This window comes from Amborella trichopoda, chromosome 7, assembly GCF_054954075.1.
Source record: "Amborella trichopoda isolate Santa Cruz 75 chromosome 7, AtrichopodaSantaCruz75HAP2 v2.0, whole genome shotgun sequence".
Lineage (NCBI taxonomy): Eukaryota > Viridiplantae > Streptophyta > Magnoliopsida > Amborellales > Amborellaceae > Amborella > Amborella trichopoda.
In genome coordinates, this window is record NC_142342.1 from 6210637 (window position 1) to 6232427 (window position 21791).

Genomic DNA, 21791 nt, shown 5'->3' on the forward strand with positions numbered 1-21791 from the left:
AGCTCTTTTCTAAAAAAAGTGGTACCTCAATAGGGATTTGAGCCCTACCCTTTGGTGAGAATGGAGTTTGAAATCATAAAGCTTGACGATAAAACCGTCAAGATCCCAGGCCATTCTCAATTTTCTATGATCATATGCATCTCAATAACCCTAGATTTTCCAAGGAAAGGAATAAAGAGGCTATTAACAATGCAATCCACTTCCTAGGCATCAATGATGCACGTTCCATACAAACATACACAAATATAGTAAAATCTTAACGGAATTTTTCGTTAAATTCCATCAACGTTAAGACCCTTTCGGAATTTTAAGGTTAAATTCCATCAAGGTTAAACTTGCATGGAAATTTTTGTTAAATTCCATAATAAGACCCTGTCAAGACCGCAACTCCGGAAATTAGCTTTCCATTCATTGATATAAAAACTACATGTACTGTAGTTTAAACAGTTCAAATCCAACTTTATGCTTAGGCCCTATTTGTTCTAAGAAACCTAAATTTATTTAGTACAGACATTTAAAAGCGACAGGTGTTCCACCCAACAAGTAGATCCCAAATAGTTTAGATAAAGCTCAGATAACGATAATGATGCTCAATCTTAGCAACCATTCAAAGGAGAGCATAGTTTTACTTTAACCCAGTTATTCGCAAAGCTCAGTGGAAACTCCAAAAGGCTACAAAAATAAAAAAAAAAGTATTTTCCACAATTCCAAAACAGGGACACCTCAAATATGAGGACTTCAACACAGCAATTGGGATGCTTCCAAAGTTAAAGCTGGGTTCTTTCTTTGCTATGCCTATTAGTATTGTTGCTTAACGGAGCTTTAAAGAATTCCTTGTCTTTCTATGCAGTTGGACACTATGAACAACTTTACCCTTTCATTTTGTCTATTTACAGGGAGAATCCTAAGCTGGGTGACTAAAACTTGTGTTTCACAAATTCACATAAAAGGGAAAATAGGCAACATAGGAATAAATAAAGGCGACTGACAGAAATAGAAGGAATCTGAACCTTTGAAAGTTGAAAAGAGTAGAAGAGATGGAAAGGTCAAAAACCCCAAACCATAATGATTTTTGTGTGTGTGTATGTATGTGTGTGTGTGAGATTTTCTCAGCAGAACAGCAAATTAACATTCAATATGATGAATGAATACGGACCATCAAACTACCGTGCCGGTCTGTGTTAATTGAAGCTGACAAGTACAGATAAACTGGCTTCAATGACAAACCAATCTCCTGTCACTCTAACCAATAGCTTATTCAAATATGACACAACATCCCACCAAAGACTATTCATGACTTCAATTCATCGTTATTCCGGTAGAGCTGGTGCCGATCAATGTAATTGATAACTTCGTCTGTTATCCAATTTGTAACAGAAGAACCTTTTTTTATGATCGCCCTGCAGATCCAAAAAAAGCATAAAAGAGAACATTGGTCTTATGCAATAAGGCTAAGGGGGAAAAAGCCGTCAAAGTGATAGTATTTGAATTGTATTTTTATGATAAAAATAACTTGAAATAAATCTAGTTCTAGTCCATAAGTATTGAATAGATTTCAATGACGAATGCATCCAAGATACAATCATTAACTTCCCGTAATTCTGTTATAACGAGACAAAATCCAGAGTCTGTGTGTGTGTGTATGCACTCATATGTATGTGTTTGTGTTAAGCAAGCATTTACCTTACTCTTGTCGAGCCAATATAATTTGGTTCATCCACGACCATAGTGTTATTTTGGTACAAGAAAAAGGCCAATTAAACATAGCAAACCAATGAAACATCACCTTATTTTTCAAACAAAATGTCATCTCCAGCAATGATCTTATCAATGTCATTTCCTTCTCTACGTATACACACAATTCCATAATCTCGGCATATCATTCTGACCTGAAGAGGCAAAATATAATGAGAAATTTCATCCATTACATAACCTTTCAAGCCATGTATATGAGTTGTATTATATCATTCATTTTCCATCTTTTTACAGGGAATACATGAACAACAGTATAGATTGGTGTCTAGAACCAGGATTTTCTCCGGGACTCGATGGGTGCCCAGAGCAAGTCCACTAGAGACTCACCAAATTCAGCCCAAATCAGGTGAGTTGACCACAAAATATCCCTAAAAAATGGGGAGAATTCAGGAAATTTTTGAAAATAAAATTTATGAATTATATAAAAAAAAATTATAGTGGGCGCCAACTTTAAACCCACAGGCCCCATCAACTGAATTTTTTTAAACGTATGGTTTTGAAATTTTTTAAAAACATGAGGGAAGGCTACCATCACGTGGAGTGGGGTCCATCCCACTATAGCCCCAACCCCCCACTTACGCGCAGGCTATCATGACGGGAGCCTTAAACACTTCAAATGAACCTGTGGCTCCTTTCACTCTACGATGTGGGATATATCTCCATCGTTTTTACTTTATGAAATCAATACAGCTAAATTAACATGTGCGTTTTGAAATTAGAAAAATAAAAATGTGACAAGCGATTTGACATTAGGAAAATTAAAATCTGATGAGCTGTTTTGACATTAGGAAAATTAAGATGTGAGACTACTATCATTGACTTAAAATTGACATTAGGAAAATAGTAGTTTTTTTAAAAAAAAAAAATTAAAAAGAATTTTTTGAAATAGCAATTTTAAAAGAATTTAAAATTCTTTAAATAAATTTTTGAAATTTTAAAAGAATTCATTAAAGTTCTTTACTGCATGGACAATTCATTGAAATTAATTTTATTTATTTATTTTGCTAATTTCAACAAGAATTTTTTGAAATAGCAATTTTAAAAGAATTAAAAATTCTTAAACTGAATTTTTGAAATTTTAAAAGAATTCATTAAATTTCGTTACTGCATGGACAATTCATTGAAATTCATTATTATTTATTTGTTTTTCTAATTTCATTAAAATGTGATTGCAAATTCATGTTTCTAAATTTTATATTTTTGTCCGAATTAATTATCACACGAATTAATAAATGTTTGATACTTTGATGTGATACTAATTTCACTTTATATGGTAAATTATTTTTTAATCTTATAATATGGAAGTTTTTTCTAATATTTTTAAATTATTTTAATGTAATGTTATAATACTATATTATAATTAATAATTCAACAGACAACCATAGAGGAAAACAGTATCTCAATATTCACTTATTTTTACAAAGTAATGAAAATACATAACACACCACTCCTAATTTCTTTTAGAAACTAAAAGAACACTATTTTTTGAGATTTATAGTAATCTTTTGAAAAACATTTGGAACAAAACTTGTTGATTCGACCGATTCTCCGATCTGACATGCCGATCCACCGATCCGACACGGTTTTTGGGGTGGACGATTTGGGTCTCCATATCTTGCAACTGTGAGGCTCTTAGGAGACATCTGACACTTTCAGTATGTATACAAATAAATAAATCTTGCAAATCTAAGATTTTGAAAATAGGCTCAGGGAAGAAATTTCAAGGTGACAGGACTTTTGCAGGAAACCAACGTTCACCAAAACCTAGGTTGAAAAACAAAAATTTAGAAAATCCAAGTGTTTCGATTTTTTTCCTCTCTCAAAACTGATCTTTCCAATTGAGAGAGTATGTGAAACGAGACCAAGGTGTGAATTTTGAGATTGAACTCAGCTTAAACAAGAGCAAAAATGGAAGAATGGGTCAGATTTCTGCTGCTACCCCAGCCCTCTCCTCCCTTTTAAACTGTTTCTTTATTGGATTCGTGTTTATGTGGACTTGCTGAGTCTCTAAAAAACTTGCTGAGTTGCTACAGTAATTCAGATGATGATTTGAGGTATTCCAAGCTCTGCAGGGGGCTAAGCCTAAGTAATGGCAAGTTTTTTAGCACTGTTACAGACCAATGCTAGCAAAATTGTTTAGCTTCAGGAAAGAGATTGAGAAGTTTGGCTTTGGCTTGAGCCAGTAAGGCAAAAGCAAAGGGAACCCCACCTCTTAACTTTCTGAAACTGAACCTAGCAAGTAACAATTCTAAGGTTCAGGAACATCTATTTTTTCCCTCTCCCAATTTCAGGCAATTAGGGATGAAACTGAGGAGCAAAATCCGGGTTCCATTGAGAGTTTTACTTCACTGAATTCTTACTTTCTCCTTCCTCTTTGAATTTTTCATGTCATCAAGGTATCATGTACTGGTTCCAAATCATAAAAAACAACTCCCTTCACAAAGCAACCCCAATTTCAACCTAAACAGTCCAAGAAAGATCCATTTTCAGGTAAATTTAGGGTTCAAGAAAGATCCATTTTTCAGGTAAATTTAGGGTTCAAATGATTTTCTTCAAAACATAGCAACTTCTAGAGGATTGACCCATCAAATCTTATTATAATGCTTAACTCTCAATTTTTTCCTTGTTTTGTTAAGTTCTTAGTTTTTTTTTTTTTATATATCTTTCAATAACCAGAGGACAAAGCACAAAGGGCTCATTTCCCCAACTAAACCAAAGCAGGCTCGGACAAAGTTGACAACACCGATCAGCCCAACCTTTCCATATGCTAAAAAAGTACCATAATAGAGAACCCATAAGTAACAATATTAAAAACCAACATTTCATTCATGATACCAATTGATAACTAGTGAGAAAGTACAAACATACTATACTTAATAATTGAGGCTTTGTAAAATGAAGAAACATACCTGATCACAAATCCATGCTCCAGGAATGTCAAAAGACTCGAGTAGATCAGAACCACACAAAAGCATTACTTTGAGGGACCCTACATCAAAACCATCTATTCAAATCCTGTCCAATACCATGTTCCAATTGGATAAAAAATTATTGATAAACAATGCAAAGCCAAAGCATACTGAAGTTAAATTGAGAGGCCAAAAGCCATATGCATGCATGCATGCATTTGTTTTTGTGCATACACACGCAATTGCACGTAAGGGAGCATGTACAATGAGAGCATTAACTTCCAATATGTACCCACCACCCCATTAGTTGAAAAAAGACTCCGATGATGATGATGCACCCACCACACTATCCCCAGCCATCAGATTCAACAAGGATGGTTGAGGTTGTCATTTACCTGCTTAAAGTCTGTCTAAAAAAAAGCAGAGGAGCGTCACACCCCAGCTGTTATTGACATTTGATGGCTGGTTTGTGGGACTGTGCCCCAAACAAAGGTGCTCTCATTGTATACATTTCCTACATCTGATATCTATAACAAGTAGTAACCGGGGACCATCACCATTGCAAAAGATCATTGAACAACTACAATTGTTACAGAGAAGACTATCAAAGGTTCTTTTTTAAAATTTCTCTAAAAAGTGTACAATATTTTGAATTCTATATACTTTAGCAAATTCAGTATAACTCATTTTTTAAATGTAAATGCGGTGTGATCTCCTATAAATATCATTATCATCAGAGCCTTTTCCCAACTACTTAGGTTAGCTACAGGAATCATGGTCCGCCATTCTGCTCTATTAAGAGTCACACCCGCAGTGAGGCCACATGTCCCCATATCTTTTTTCACTGCTTCCAATCATACCCGTTTGGGCCTACCCCTTGACCTTTTTGGGCCTTCCACTTGAACTAACTTGTACCTCCTAACAGGTGACGTACTGGGTCTGCGCTGCACTTGGCCAACCTACCTAAGTCTATTTTCTCTCTTCTTATCGCCGATTGGTGCCACACCTAAATTCTCCCGAATGTATTCATTTTGAATTTTATCCCTTCTTGTCTTGCCCCTCATCCATCTCAACTTCCTCATTTCAACTACACTCATTCTATAGGTATGTTTTTTCTTGACTGCCCAACATTCTGCCGCATAAAGCAAAGCTGGTCTCATAGTCATCCTATAGAACTTACCCTTCAACTTCATTGGTTCGCAACGATTACATAAAAGTCCGATTGCACATTTCCACTTCGCGTACCCAACTCAAATTCTATATGCGATATCTTCCTCAATATCTCAATTTTCATGGATTATCGAACCAACTAATATTTTTTTGTGGATCCATCGTTCCACTTTATCTTTTTTCAAAATTAGCAAAAATATTGGACAAATACCTAGAACTGTTATATGCAGATTTGCCTTTAACATAGACCGATTTCAATAAACAAGACTTCTAAAAAGGAATAATAAATATTTTCCTTTTTAACCGTAAAAAATTTTACATTTTCCATGTTATCAATAAAACCTTCTTGTTCAAGGATAAAAGAATGGAAGGAAGAGGTTCTAAGAAGCTTAAATATGGAACTTGGATTTTTAAGGTTACATGAGGAGGAAATGTCTGAAGAGGAAGCAAAGGAATGTCTAGAACTGATTTTTTCTTTTACCTCACCTTCATATTTGGTTCTGCTCATCTAGCCATTGGGCTTCTGGCTGATCTCCATCATCAAATTCTAAGGGATTTATCCAACATCTAATCAATCTCCAGACTCCTCATTATCTAATTTACTTCGGATTCATTGTCTTCTGAACTATTGACTGCTTATTCGGTCAAGCTTTTTGCTTGAAGATCTTGTTGTTGTCTCCTGCTCAACCAAAAAAGGCACCAGATTTATCGATCTGAAAACTGTTCTGAACTAACCATCTTTATCAAGTGCTTCGAGAAGAGTAAATTTGTAATACATCACGTTCAAGTCCTGAGAGTAATTGATCGCACTCCATAATTTCATCTAGCAAAAGGATCTGTTTTCCATTGACTTAATTTTTTTATCTCGCTAGATGGATACTGGGATATGATTTGTTGGGAACAATATAGTTAAGCTTATCCTCACCAAACTAATTCAGAACACATATGCTAATTGCATATTTTTCTAGCTCATACTCATAATAATCACATGTTCTAAATTGATGTGACCTTTTAGGAACACCTTTGAGAAAATGTACCTTAATAGTAACAAGTTTTTCTCTCACCAAATATCATTCGCTCTCTCCATGGAAACAAAGTTCTTAAAGAACACCATGAAGAAACCAAAAGAGAAACATAGAAATACAGCACACTGGAATCCACCACAGTTCTCTAGCGCTAAGCAATGAATCAAATGGGCTCACTTAAACAGGAAAAGAAGAAAACCAACCCAGTCACTCTGATAGCAAGCTAAATGACGTTGCAACCAAGGAGGAAAGTATGTGGCAAATTAAAATGGCATCAAGGGCCGATGAAGTATAAGAAGAGGAAAAGAAAAAAGGAAAAAAGTTGAACTTTGTGAAACTTCATGTTCTTATCAAATAATTGAAGGTGTGAATTCTTATCTTCTCTAACTCTGAGGACGAATTGCTGATATTTTCAGACCGAGAGATTGAAATCACCAAAATAAAGCAAAGTTTTAAGAGTGATCACAAAGGTGCTTCTTGAAACCTATTTGATAAACCTCGTGAAAAATAGTTCAAAAGAGATAAGCTTATCAAATAAGCAAAATGGTGCAAGTATAAACATAATTTATCAGTGCCAGCTAAAATTTCCACAAATGAAAAGGAACTTGGAAGAAAGTTGACCTTTTCGTAAACATTGCTGCTTATATAAACTTTTGCACTAAAGAATTATGGGATAATCGGGACAGACTTCATTAAGGAGATTTCACGGTAACCACGAATGGAAGGAGAAAACACAGACTTTTCCTTAGATGTTCCTCTAAAAATCAGAGGAAAATGCATATTAGAAAATTCTATAGAAATTAATGATAGAGGATACTAGGTAGGACGAGGAACTCTAAAATGGATGCAATGAGGCCATAACAGTTTAAATATTCTGGTATTTACAATTAAAGGAAAAAAAACAAATATACAAAAGATGAATGGGAATCCCTCCATTAAAAATATTAAGAACAATTATTTGATGGAAAAAGAGCAAGAAAACTATAGATTACCAAACGAGTCAAGGGCATGTCAGTAGAGGTGAGTTCACAGTTGACTATAAGAAAGGAAGTCAAAGAACTAAAAAATATGAAAAATACCTTCTAGAAAAATGGGTAGAGATTCCCCAACAGCCACAGTCACACTACTCACAAGATGCCACTTCAGAGCAAGCCAATAAGGCATGACAAAGAAGATGCAATTGAAATGTAAATACCAAATAAAGAATTCGTAAAAACAGGGTTGGTCACGTCTTCTCAGTCAAACTACTCTAGTGCGTCCTTCCAAGTTAGGAATCACAGTGAGGAAAATAAAGAAAAAGCTAAGACGGTGATAAATTATATTCCTCAATAATATGACAGTTCATATTAAGTGACCCTTATCTAACAAAGAGGGATTAATTTAAAGAGTAGCTAAGAAAAAGATATCTTCAAATTTTTACTGCAAATATGGGGTATCATCAAGTCAAAATCCTTGGAAAAGAGAATCATAAAACAACTTTTTTAACCGCGAAGTGACTATATGAGTGGCTAGTTATGCCCTTTGAATTTATGAATGTGCCTTCTTAATTTCAAAGGCAAATGGATTCAATTTTTAGGCCACATGTACATTTTATTGCTAACCATATAGATGGTGTTTAGAGTTTTTTTGAAAATGTGCAGGAACATGAACAACACTTAAAAATTATTGCACAAGTGGTAAAGAAGCACAGGATTGGCCTCTCTGCGCCCAAAGAAAAGTTTTACATGTTGTTGACGTTCTTGGAGTATGTATTTCAAAGGAAAAACCATAATGCAACCCAATATTCTTTAAAAGATTGAAAATTCCCTGACCAATTGCAGGACAAACTCCAATGCCAAAGTTTTCTAGGGTGCCTTCATTATATTCGGGATTTTATTCAGCCCTTTCAAGGATTGGGTGGGGGTGGGGGGGGAGAGATCTGGAAAATATGAATAAGGATCCTTTCAGATGAAAAGCTGAAGCAACAAAGGAGGTTCAACAATTGAAAAAGTTTGTCCAAACCTCCTCTTCACCCAATAAACAACAAATTATTTGTCTTGAGTATTGAGGCTTCTGCAGACACATGGGCGGTTGTGTTCATTAAAAAAGATGGAAAACACGAAAGAATTGTGTCTAAACAAGCAGCAACTAAAGAAGCATGAGTTAAATTATTAGTCAGCACAAAAAAAGAAGTTGAAAATAATGAGATGACTAGAAAAAGTTTCATTATAGTCTGCTTGGAGAAAACTTATCTTAAGAACAGACCCAATCAATTTAGCCAATTTAACGAAAAAAAAGCTTATCAGCAGCCCAAAGTTACAAAGCTATGCAAGGTGGCAATTTTTGCTTTCCCAATACCATTTCATGCTAAAAAACAATTCTAAGAAAAAATCATAGTCTTCCAGATGATCTGACCAAAGAAGATGATCTGACGAAAGGAATGAAAATGATGAGGACCATCCCAAAATTAGAAGAATGACTAAATTTTTCAGTCGATACACCAAATGTCAAGCAAATGTTTGACCAAAAATATAAGGAGGATGTTCCCGTTTGTAATTAAAAAGTAAAAATTATCCATAGTTAGATTTTTTTTGTTTTTCCCTTTATATCCTCAAGCCGAATAAGTATTATTGTAAATAATCTACGATGGTTATCTTTAAAGACAAAATTAATAGCATGGTTAGTCCAATAAGAAATTCTTGATGATTTAACCATGTTTAGAAGACAATCACATGCAAACAAAACAACCAAGGTTTCTTAAATAAGTTATTAGAATACGCTAGCTGAGATGATTTTATGCAGGCATGTCCAAACAATAAAATTTATTGCACAAAAAATTATTTTTCGAAATTATTAATTAACCAAGAACCCGTTGGACAAAAAGAGCCCCACTATAACATAATCATTATCGATTTTCTATCAATAGGTAGAAGGATTTATCCCAGTCCAAAAAAAGCAAAAGGATTTTGCATTCTCCATAAAAAAGAATACTATAAAATACTAGATGATTCAAAATAATTACTTTTTAGGTGTCTTCTACTTTTATATAGATTTCCTTTTCATGTCTACTTTTTGTAAAGTAAAGGTGAGATATCTTGACTTTTGTAGAAGTTGGATAACGTTGTCCCACTTGAGATGTAAACTGTCTTTGTCTTTTTTAGAAGTTGTTTACTTGAAGCTCGTGATTTTGTAAACTATCCATGGCATAGTGTAAGGGTGGTATTGGGCTTTTTAACTTGTATAAATACGTAACAATCTCATTTGAAAGGGCAAAGTGGAAAAAAAAAACTTAAAGTTCACCTATTTGTTGGAATTTACTATCAAAGTCTCTCAAGTGAGATTGTCCATCAATTCATTTTGGCATATTAATCTAGATAGCAGCAACGTATTTCATAAGACCAATAGCTTTTATGGTTCCAAGTCCAATTAAGAAGAAACTAATAGGTAGCCAGCCTAACTCCTAGTAAGCCTTTTCAAGCAAGCCAGGGAAGTTCCCCCTCACTTACTTCATCTCAAAGAAACCATTTAGGGGGCCAACTTTCCAACGTAATTCCTTCCAGGTAATCTAAAACCTCTCATCTCCTTAACTTTCTTTCATCCTTTGGTGTAGCCATCCAAAATACCCTATCTATATTTTCTATTTTTTTACAAAAAGGGAATATCTAGTTTTCCTTTGTGTTTTGATTATTCTGCCAAAAATACCATAAACGACCGTTTTCTTGTGTTTTGAGACCTCTCATTGTCCTTGGTTTGTGTTTGAGTCCTTGTATCGAGAATACAAAAATAAAGTCATTGTCTTCAATGTGTCTCTTTAGCATGGCTCTTTTGCCACATCACCACACCTTAGTTTTCTTCTCTTACCCAACTTGGTACCAAAGCACTTTTTTTCACTCAAGTACCAAGTTAGTAAGCCTTTTTTTTTCCCCATTCAGCACATTCTAATGAGGGGGTTGTATATTTATAGAAGCAAAAAGGCCCAATATCACGCTTAAAATATCATAGCGTTTTACAACACCATGGGCTTTAAAGTACATAACTTATTAATAGAAAAATTCAAGACACATTTACACCTCAAGTGAGACAACTTTATTCTCCTTCTATTAAAGTTAGGACACCTAACCGTTACTTTACAAAAAGTAGAAACAAAAATGAGTCTCTTTATAAATGTGTAAAAAACCAAAAAAGTAATTATGATTCTAAGTCACCAAGTATCTTCCAATATTTTTTTCTTTATGGAGGATGTAGAATCTTTTTCTTTTCTTTTGAGATGGGATACATCTTTGTACCTGCTAATAGAAAATTGATATTAATCATATTGTAGTGAGCCCTTTCTGTCGAATTAGTTTTTTGTTAACTAATATTCCATCCCCATATCAGCAAATAATTCGCTACTTGGTTCCTTAGAATAGTTGCATAGATAATCCTCCCAATTAGCATACCCTAATTATTTTTGTAAGAAATCCTTGGTTTTTTTGTTTGCATATAATCATCAAGAATTTCTCATTGGAGTAAACAGGTTTTTATTTTTGCCTCTAAATATAATCATTTTAGATTATTTAAGATAACACTTTTACTTTTTTCAAATGATACAATAACACTTTTTCTACCTAAGGGTGTAAGGAAAAAATAAAATAAAATCTAATGATGGATACTTCCCACTTTTTGAATTACCAACGGGGAACATCCTCCTTATTTTTGGTAAAATATTTGCCTTACATTTGATGTATCAACTGGAAACTTTGGCCATTCTTCTAAATTTGGGATAGCCCCCATCCTTTCATTTCGATGGTCAGAGTAAGATGGAATACTATGACCTTTTCGTCTTCTGATACTACATGGGCCCAAGACACCATTTTGATTTGCCACAATTTCCTCCTTGGTCTCAAGGTTAGCTTCAGTGGGTGCAATTTTTTGTCATCATTTGAAACAATTTCTTCTTTTTTAGCATCCTCAAGCCTTTGTGCACCAAGCTTTTTGACATCCTTTTGTCGAGGTTTCCACCAAATGTAGTTTCATACCCAATAGCTTCTCCTGAAATTTCATACAATGTGGGGCACGCGTGTCCATGCTGGATAGCTAGATATGATTCAGATGTGGCGTCGAAATTTCCCCCAAATACACAGTAAAACCATCGTTTTATGGATCGCTTCATTTGATAGGCAATCCCTTCCAAGATTTCTATCCTAAGATCTCGGAAAGGGATCTTCCAGGTATCAAGTTTTTTTTGGAATTTAGGATCTCGCTTTGAACAAGTTCCATTAATCTTGTGTTTGAGTTCCCAGCTTCTTTGGGATCTAGTTTCTAAATGATAGGGATCTCAGTCACAAGAGTTATGGGATCCAGATTCTATTATACTGTAACACAAGGATCATAGTAAACTGCATCTAGATTCCAATATGGGATCGTAGTTCTAATAGCATGCAATCCATTGTATCCTACAAGTGATACTGAGGCCCTATCAAGTAGGGATTAAGCTACCATTAAATTGGAATCAAGTACCAACAGCCAACATTTTACAAACTAAATTTCAAATATATATACATAGAACATGCAATCTCCCTCCCCCTCTCTACAAATGGCTACAAGCGCCTGCAACAATGGATGGGTATGGCTACATTGTTTGAGACTTTTGAGTATGGAAGTGAGGATGGTGGCTAAGATACCGAAGCCATGGCAGCAAAGCCAGAACTTTACAACCTCAAAGCCAGAATACCCCTCTCATTCTCTCTCTAGGTGACACCACTGTAAGCAAGACCCCAAAGAAAAGATCCCTCTCTCTCTCTCTCTCTCTTCCCCCCCCCCCCCCCCACACCCACCCCAAAAAAAAAAAAAACCAAAAAAAAAAAAAATTAAAAAAAAACTCAGCATGTGCCAGAGCACATGATATGAACCTTAGCAAGTTGCAAATGAAAACATAGGATGGAGGCACAAGTTTAGGAACATAAAATACTGTGGCATAGTTATAGTCTCCCCTTTCAGTTTTGTCATTCTATATCTGTATTCACATTCAGATTCATTAATAGGCAACATTGCCAATAATGTCATTCTTCTTGCAATATGGATCAATGCATATGATATAAAGGCAACAATTTCTGAAGCCTATGCCTAGTCTGCGGGCATATAGAAACCACGGAAGGTTTATAGAAACCCCAACTTGGATGGACTTTCTAAGGATTGAGAATTGTTCGCATCCATAATATTGTAGTGGGTGGAATATTTTTCACAAAAGAAAACAGATCTTCATATAAACAAGTTCTCTATGTCTTGCTACTTATGAATTATATAGGGCATCACTATAAAATCAATTGCAAAACTATAATCACAGGACCGTGACCTCCCATGGATCTACCATTATAAATGGAGAACTTTGACAAGCAAGCTCACACATCTGGATCCTATGCTCGGCAGATATTTAGCCCTAAAAAGGACAGCCAGTTAGAATACTTCTAATTTTATGGAAACAAGAAAGCAAACAAAGGATTGCCTCCTAAAGTCATTTTCTATTTATTGGTAACTCTTTCTAGAAACATAAGATGCGTTCTTTGACTTTAGAGGCAAGATTCACAGACAGAACGAACCGTTTGCAAATAAATTAAGAAATGGCGATATGCAGTCACAATGCATCATATGTATGGTAGAAACTCAGAGCACGAGATCATGACCCGAGGCCACCATGAAATTTCCCCTATGACTTATTAGTAAAGACCTCATGTCAGATAATACTTATTTTTCCTTCTTTTAACATCAGATCACATATTTGAATTCTTTGCATATAAAAAGGACACAACTAAAGTACTCGAGATTCCATAGATAAAGAAATGATAAAACAAGTGAAGTATGGGTCGGAGGACAGATAAATGATGGCATTGTAAGCATAAATAAACAAGATGGTAAACCCCATTTCTAACAATTTGGCAGATTGGATGCTCCACTTTTCCAATATAAAATCACCTAGCTAGGGATTTTCTAAAAGATTCAGCTTTACACAAGAAAAATAAGATATGTAGAGCTGTTGTGACTAAAACATGCTTCAACATTTCTATTTAAAAAATAATCACTACTTTACAGTAATACAAAAACCAACCTACCTTCCAAACATGGATATATACCAATGATTTGTTGAAAGTTACTCTCAATTAATTTCCGAATTGCCAGTCAGTTTAGCTGCGTTACTACCATTTCAACCTTCCATTATTCATGAGTAACTCATTTCAAAATCTACAACATGACATAGAGTTATAGTTTGCTTATGTTAAATCTACTAGGCAGTAGGCAGTTGAATATTTTAAATCTAAGGCTGCCCTGCAATGGCAAAAAGCCAGTACTATTGATCTTGCTTTATTGTCACTTCATAGTTTCCTCCTTTCTAATTTCTTATTGTCTGAAAATATAGTGTAAAATTTGGAAGAAAAAAAAGTATAACACGATGCCTCATTTTTTTCATTTATTGCCCCACCTCAGCGAAAATGTAATTACTTTGGCCCAATTTTTTAAAGTCTTGGGTTAACTGCACAGGAGGTTTAGGAAGCATTTTACATCTTGGATGAAAAAACTTTATATTGCATTGGATTTTGGTTGTTTCAACCAAGGTTGCACCTTTCATGAACTCCTCTCTGCAAAACTTCCATCAAACCAAGACTTCCATCAAACTATCTTGTCTAGTTTCCACTACTGCCCGGATTTTGACCCCATTCCTGTAGATCCCCACCTGCTTCAGCTTGTTGATATCTTCAGAAAACATCACCCAAACGAAAAGCATGGGATAATGTCGGATTGTATTTCAGATATTTTATGCCTTCTAAGCATGGAATATTGCCCTTGCCATTTTCACTGGTGATAAAGATTCTTCCTTTCTTAAGCTTTACAACTTGGGACCTGATTGTGTATCTCTTACAAAGAATATTTATGAGGATTACATGATGCATGCAAGGCCATATTGAAAATTTCTGAAACTTACATTGCTTTGAAACAATACTTGCTTTTCACAGCCATTCACATAAAATTAAGATATTTAAGGAAACACCTTTTTCTGGTACACAACATTGACAGGTGACATGTAACCACCAATAACCACATAGCCCAAAAAAATCAGGGCAACTCTTGCCAATTCTGTGGGAAAAAAGTTATGTTAAAACAATAATGAAATAAACATTACCTAATAATATTCAATTATATTAAGGAAACGAAATCAGGATATTTTCAAACAATAGAAAATTTAAAATAACGAATGTTGTAAATCCAAAACAAACATAAAAAGTCAAGTTTGATGCCATATCGATCTTCTCTTATCAAATCGGTGTCAATGAATTTGTTGCCTCCATTGGTAATTATCTAATCTAATCCAGCAAATAAATAACTAAAATAAATAAACAAAAAATTGGGAGGGAGTACAGGAGAAGTAGTAGAGGAGTGAAAGAGGAGGGAGTATAAACATAGATGCGGATGCCTGCAAGGTGAGCAGAATTATGGGACTCTAGAGGTGATTGACACAGTCCTTTGCCATGGGAACCCTCCTTAACCAGGGGAACCCAGAGAATAAGGCAACCCAATGCAAACAATGATGGCCGGAGCTGAAAGGGCTTCTCAGGACTATCATGCCCTGCTCTGATCTTGATTAACCAATCCATGATGGACAGATAGTATGGTAGCCTCTTAGTTCACAGGTCCAAGAATTTTGAAATTGCAAAAGGCAACATTATAACGACTGTTTACAACAGCAACAGTTAAAAGCCATTATAAAACATGTTAATTCTAAATACTGGCACTACAACCATTACATTGGCATTTAACCATGACATCAGATGGCCATTATAGAGATGTAATGCCGTTTCTTCAACCTTGATCAGGTCATGGATCCTACGAGAGAACCACATATTGACCCCTGCCTCTGCAGTGGCAGCACTTGGACATGATACTTAGCAGGTCTCTCACAGTGCTCACCCAGAACAGGATTCAGATAATGAAGGTAAACAAAGGGAAATTCAAGGGTCCTTCCAACTTTTCCAAAACACTTAGGCAAGATTCCCAATGAGAAAGACTGACTGACTAAAAAATAAGGAGGATCTTGCAGAAGCATTAAAAAGATGAGTTGATATATTTTCAACTCATTTGACAGTATATTTTCAATGATGTTATTCAGAGAAGAAAATAGTAATGTCTTGTTATATTAAGAAAATCATACATTTGACACTTCTGAAAGCTCCACCTAATCTGACTAGCCTCAGTTATCAAATAAATAAATAAATATACTCAATAGGCTTCTTAATGCGCAGAAGAAAAAAAAAAGCTAACCTTCATCCGAAAGCGCTGCTAATAAATCACCAACGTCGAAAGCAATAAGTGCTCCATTTTGCGTATCTCTTGTTAGCCTTTCGCTGAAATACCATGCATATAAGAGCTGAAGCTTCTGAATATTCGAAAGAAAGAAAATGAGACTCAAACTATAAACTTACCAAACATGTCCAAGTGCATGCAAGTTGGAGGGTTGAAACTTCCAGTCGAAACCAAAACATCATAAGTTTTTGTCCTAGACTAATGAGAAGAAAGTTTGGGATTAATATCCATGCACGTACAGCTTTCCACACGTTACATGTATAATTTGATAAACATTCCACCTTGCCAAAATATTTATCATAAATTATAAATAGCATAACATTTACAATCAATGTTTTACTTCAAACAGGAGAACAGAACTGATAGAAACAAGCAAGAATCACCCCATGCAAACTTCAAGGTAAATGATAACAAGTGAACACCAAAATAGCAGAGATCAAATTTAGAACTGATTAGCATAAGGAACCACACATTAAAGATTGAACTTAGGGCTTATTCGAATGCATCCATTGTCGCCCATAGTTCACTCTTATAAAAAGAAATACTCAATCTAAAGACTTCTTTATTGTTTGGCAGCATGTTTTACATATTTATTTGCGATAGAAATTTTTTTTTTTCTTTTCTATCTTTATTGTTTGGTAGCATATCTTACATATTTATTTGCGATAGAAACTTTGTTTTTTTTTTTTTTTGTTCTTTTCTATTAACTCAACATCTTCAAAAAGTAGTTTGGGTGATAGATGAAGATACGCACTTGCCACATCAAGAACCCAAGCCGGAACCCTCCCCGGCTTGGCACAGACGGATATCCTTTAGTGGGCGACTCAGATGGAGAATGAAGAAACGTTTAGAAAAAGGAGGGATTTTATTCTGCTGGCAGCCTGGCACCAATCTAGTTCATTTCTGAGAAACCACCACCTAGAGCGCTTTCATGATCCAATAAAGCCCTCACCTGCACTGAATACCCAATCAACAAACCTTTGATGCTTCATGTTGGATCCTTCCCTTCCTCTACATCCAAACCGTAATTCCACTCTGCACAATCCCCAAGTGCCTTAATCGCCATTTCCAAATTCTCCGTCACACAAATCTCCTGTGATTGTAGCTCTCCAACCGTTTAATCTCCAATCACATGGTATAAGAAAACCACTTCCATGGCCAAAAGCACTTTTTACTTAGAATCAAAAGCAGTTTTGAGTGAAGAGCAGATGACGGTCATTGTTAAACCAAGGCTAGTTGGGTGAAACCATAGGTGGGTTTAGGATAAGGGGGGAAGAAGGCAAGAACGAGAAGAGGAAAAGAGGCCCATCAAACTTGAATCAGGGCCATTGGAAGCAATAGACAACAAATTCATTGGATTTCTCAATTTTTTTGAGATCAAAAAATTCAAGAGGTTTGAGAAATCATCTCAAACCTAGCCTTTTCAAACTTGGTGGAATCTTAAACTTAACTTTTTGAACCTCTTTTATCTAGATACTCGAGAGCACGATTCTAGGTTGCAGTAGTCCCTTTTTCTTCGAAAGAATTTGCCTTCGAATTCGGTGACTCGTCGAAGGAGGTATCACCACGATTTGAAATGAGATACTTGACATTAAAACATCGGAAGACGAGGAAGTAGTTAAGATTGATGGTCAGGAAATACTAAAAAGAGCGTATTTTAGATACCTTGGGTTGATAATCAAAAAACTGAGACATTGAGGACAATATCGTATATAGAATTAAAGTAGGGTGGGCGAAGTGGAGATATGCAACCGGAATTTTATGTGATCGTTGCATACCGTTGATGCTAAAGGGCAAGTTCTATAGGACAATTATGAGACTAGCTTTGCTCTATGGGATGGAATGTTGGGCGGTCAAAAAATAATACACCCAATTACCTATAGAATGAGTGCAGCGGAGTTGAGGATGATGAGATGGATGAGTAACAAGACAAGAGGTATAGAATTTGAAATGAATACATTCGCAAAAATTTAGATGTAGCACCAATAGGCGATAAGATGAGAGAGAGTAGACTTAGGTGGTCTGGCCATGCATAGCACCGACTCAGTACAACACCTATTATGAGCTACAAGTTAGTTCAAGTGAAATGCTCGAAAAAGGCAAGGGGTAAGCCCAAAAAGATACGGTTGGAACTAGACTAAGGATGGTGTGACCCTTAATAGAGAAAAATAGCGGACTGGATTTGGGTACTTGACCCCAATTAGTTCAAAAAAGGCTTTTACGATGATGATGAAGAAGTACGAATATGGCTATGAAGCTTCCATTTGTAAGCATTTCCATTTATCTTCCTCAAAAAAAAATAATAGTCTTACCTTGACGACACTTGAGATCAAGGCATATCATTTTACTGCATTCTCCGTAGACATTTGATTAACCATGTCTTGGGTCCATTGACAATTGCCATACTTGCAGTACATAAGCACAACACACTTGGTCCTAAACACATCGAATAATATTTTACCCTGAATTTTGAAGCAGCTCAAGATTAATGATGCATTACCCCCATAATTTCCTTCAATTTGCACATAGTGATTAAATGTAGAGGCTCTCCACTCCAAACAAACTAATGGTTGGAGCTAAACTCCAACACCATGAATCACATAAGCAACCATTCGATGGCTACCTTCTATATCGAACTCACTAGCAAAAAACTCAAAGGAAAATATCACCAAACCCTTAGAGCACACCTCATGAGACTCTCCATATTGAGATAAAACTCCACGAATAAGAACACCATCATCATTACCTCCGTCAACACCACTCTCCTCGCTACTTTCTATGGGGACTAAGAAACCCGTTACCGCCAATATTTTGGGAACAACTCCTTGAGACCCACTTTGTTCTTCATAAAAAATAGCAGCATCCACAAAATCCTCTCCAATGGTAGGATCTTCTTTTTTATCCTCTTTATAAATTGGATTACCATTAAAGTTATGATCACCTACTTCTTTTTCAATATCCAAATCTTTATCCAGGTACTTGTCAAAGACTAGTATTGAGTCCTAGTCCACAATATGCTGATCTTGAGAACTATTTGGTGAGAACAAAATTTCTCCATGGTTGTTCTCAGATAGAGTTCCATAACACCTACTAAACTCATCATCGATTTCGTGCTTGGTCGATGAAACTGTGCACTGAACTCTTGACTAGGATCACACCATGAATCTAACCTATCTGATACCAACTTGGTCACCGACTCATATACCTCAATCTCCTCCTCCTGAGATGGCACTTCCATTTGCGCCAAAGGCAGAGCTAGAGTTTCTACCAATCTCCTCATATTTGTAATCCCTCCTCGCGAACTAGTATTACATGCTTCTAAGGTTGCCGCATTTCTTCTTTTTCCTCTTCCTAGAGGCGTGGTTGTTGAACTAAGCCACAGAAATCAACGCTATAATATCGTGCTACCGTAACTTGCTACAGTGTAGTGTTACAATACCATCCTTACTAATAATCGTTGGATTCTGATGCCAACATGGTGCAAACCTACCAGCTTGGGCTAGGGTTTAGTAAAGAAGATGGGGACAATCCAAAACTAGAGAAAGATGTAAAAACTAGAGATAAAAGAAGAAGCACATGTTGCTCTAGGATTTGGAATAAAAGTTCATAATAAGATGCTTGAGCATTTATCTTATATAAGAAAAGCCTAAACAAGACTTAATCCTACCATCCATCTAATCTAATCATGGCCATTTATTATAAAAAAATTTAATTGAATAAAAAAACATAAAAGACTCTAAATTTTACGACTTATAACCCTAAGTAAACAAAAAGACTCAAAAAATAAATAAAAAACAGAAAAAGATAGACAAAAAGACTCAAAAAATAAATAAAAAACATAAAAAGATTGACTCAATAAGTAAGGGAGGCTTCAAAGATGTGGAGAGCTTTACCTAGGATTCTTGGGGCTAAATGCTATTCTCCACCATTCTGGTCCTTACATATCATTGGAGAGGCATGTAGATATGAGCAGCATATTTTGCAACCACTTGTGATTGAAGGGAATGCCCTTAAAGTGTTGTCAATACTCAATAGTGGGGGTTAGACAAGAGACTGGGTCCCCGTAGCACATTAGTAACCTGTTTTTCTTAAGTAAACAGACTGATTGAGAATATCTGGATCATTTTCTATAATTCATGATTGTTAGAGCAAAGAGCAATCAATTGGAGATGAATAGATCCAGCTTATCAGGTTCAGGTATTCTGGTGGGTACTGATAGGACTAAAACCTACGATCTTATAACTCCAATATTGTGACTTGCATTCTAATTGTAATAGGAAACGATTGGCGTTAAAACAAAGATACAACAAATAGAAATAAAAAGAATTCAATCTTCATTATCTCAACCAGTTTTGGCTGGTCAGATCGACCAACTTTAACTCATCTCACCGATTAAAAAAAATTGCCCTTTTTTTGTAATATATATATATGGAAAAATCTTCCCAACGTCTACAGGTGAAAATGAACAGTAATTTCGCCTACCCATATCACCGTCTAAAGTTCATCACACGGTCACGATTGTCTAATAGCGTTCATTTTTATTTTTATTTTTTTTCTACAAGTCATAATGACTTGAAATTTGGAGCATATATACATCTAAGTAAGGCGCACCTAATAAAAATATAAAAATAATAATTCGTAAAAAATATTAACCAAAATACCCCCAGAACTTTTCAGGGGTATTTTCATCATTTTTTTCATGTAAAATATTTTTTTGATATTTTTCGTAGATTCGTCTATTTTTTATAAACACACGCTCCAAATTTCAGATCATTCCGATTTGTAGAAAAAAATAAAAAATAAAACACTACTGGACAATCGTGACCGTGCGATGAACTTTGGATGGTGATGAAGGTAGGCGAAATCACTGTTCATTTTCACTTATAAACGTTTTGTAGTATCTTCATATATATATGAAAAAGCTTATGTGAGCTAATGGGCTCATAAGAAAAAATGAGTTCAATGGTTCAGATTGAATGTGGGCCGATCTAACGATCGTGAATTTTGATAAAAAAAAAAAAAAAAAACGAATATTCAAAAAATATTAAAAAAAATATTTTATATGAACAAATGACCAAAATACCCCTGTAAATTTTTGGGGGTATTTTGGTCATTTTTTATTTTATAGATTTTTTTTATATATATTTTTATTAGGTGCGGCTTAATGAGAAAGACACTCACCTAAAATTTCAAGTGATTTGGAATTATAAAAAAAAACTAAAATTCAAACACTCTTGACTATCAGATTGGTTCAGATTCAATCTGGACCATTGAGCTTATACTATTATGTGAGCTAGTGGGCTCACCCTAACATCTTTTTTTTCTCTCACACTCTTTCTCTCTATATATATATATATATATATATATATTGAATGTTAGTAGTGCAGTAGTAGCTTTTTGAAACGTTAGTAGTTTTCGAAAGGGGTTAACATTGATAGGAATGGAAACAGAGCTACAGGTGGTAACCTTAACCTCAACCGTATTCCTTTATAATATAATTTATTTTATTAAACCATTTTTTTTTTTTTTTTTTTTTGAAAATATGATCCAACCGATTCGATCAACAATTCCTTAAAATCGAAAAATTGTATAAGATGCCACAGAACAAATGCATTTTTCA

The 21791-nt window shown here is 35.1% G+C and overlaps 1 protein-coding gene across 6 annotated transcripts; it reads right to left on the reverse strand.

Annotated features, from left to right (window-relative positions):
• Positions 1 to 1104: 1104 nt before the first annotated feature.
• On the reverse strand, positions 1105 to 19446 carry LOC18444236 (nicotinamide/nicotinic acid mononucleotide adenylyltransferase). Of its 6 annotated transcripts, XR_016058853.1 has the most exons (7): positions 16926 to 19446; positions 16130 to 16244; positions 14862 to 14947; positions 4961 to 5074; positions 4665 to 4744; positions 1787 to 1889; positions 1105 to 1400 (listed from the first exon to the last, which is right to left on the reverse strand). XR_016058853.1 is itself a non-coding variant. In XM_020673520.2 (5 exons), the coding sequence occupies exons 1-4, from the start codon at positions 16932 to 16934 to the stop codon at positions 1788 to 1790; spliced, it is 306 nt and encodes a 101-aa protein (XP_020529179.1). In that variant the 5' UTR covers positions 16935 to 19446; the 3' UTR covers positions 1105 to 1400; position 1787. The 6 variants fall into 6 exon arrangements, 2 of the variants coding, with proteins under 2 accessions (XP_020529179.1, XP_020529180.1); XR_016058855.1 differs by lacking the exon at positions 4961 to 5074; XR_016058854.1 differs by lacking the exon at positions 1787 to 1889.
• Positions 19447 to 21791: the final 2345 nt, after the last annotated feature.

Excerpts from the sequence above, each read along its gene's own strand:
- LOC18444236 (XM_020673520.2), bottom strand. Across the intron at positions 4,745-16,129 it reads AGCAGCGCTTTCGGATGAAG|GGTCCCTCAAAGTAATGCTT; the intron begins GTTAGCTTTTTT and ends GTTTTGATGTAG. Across the intron at positions 1,890-4,664 it reads GAGCATGGATTTGTGATCAG|GTCAGAATGATATGCCGAGA; the intron begins GTATGTTTCTTC and ends TTGCCTCTTCAG.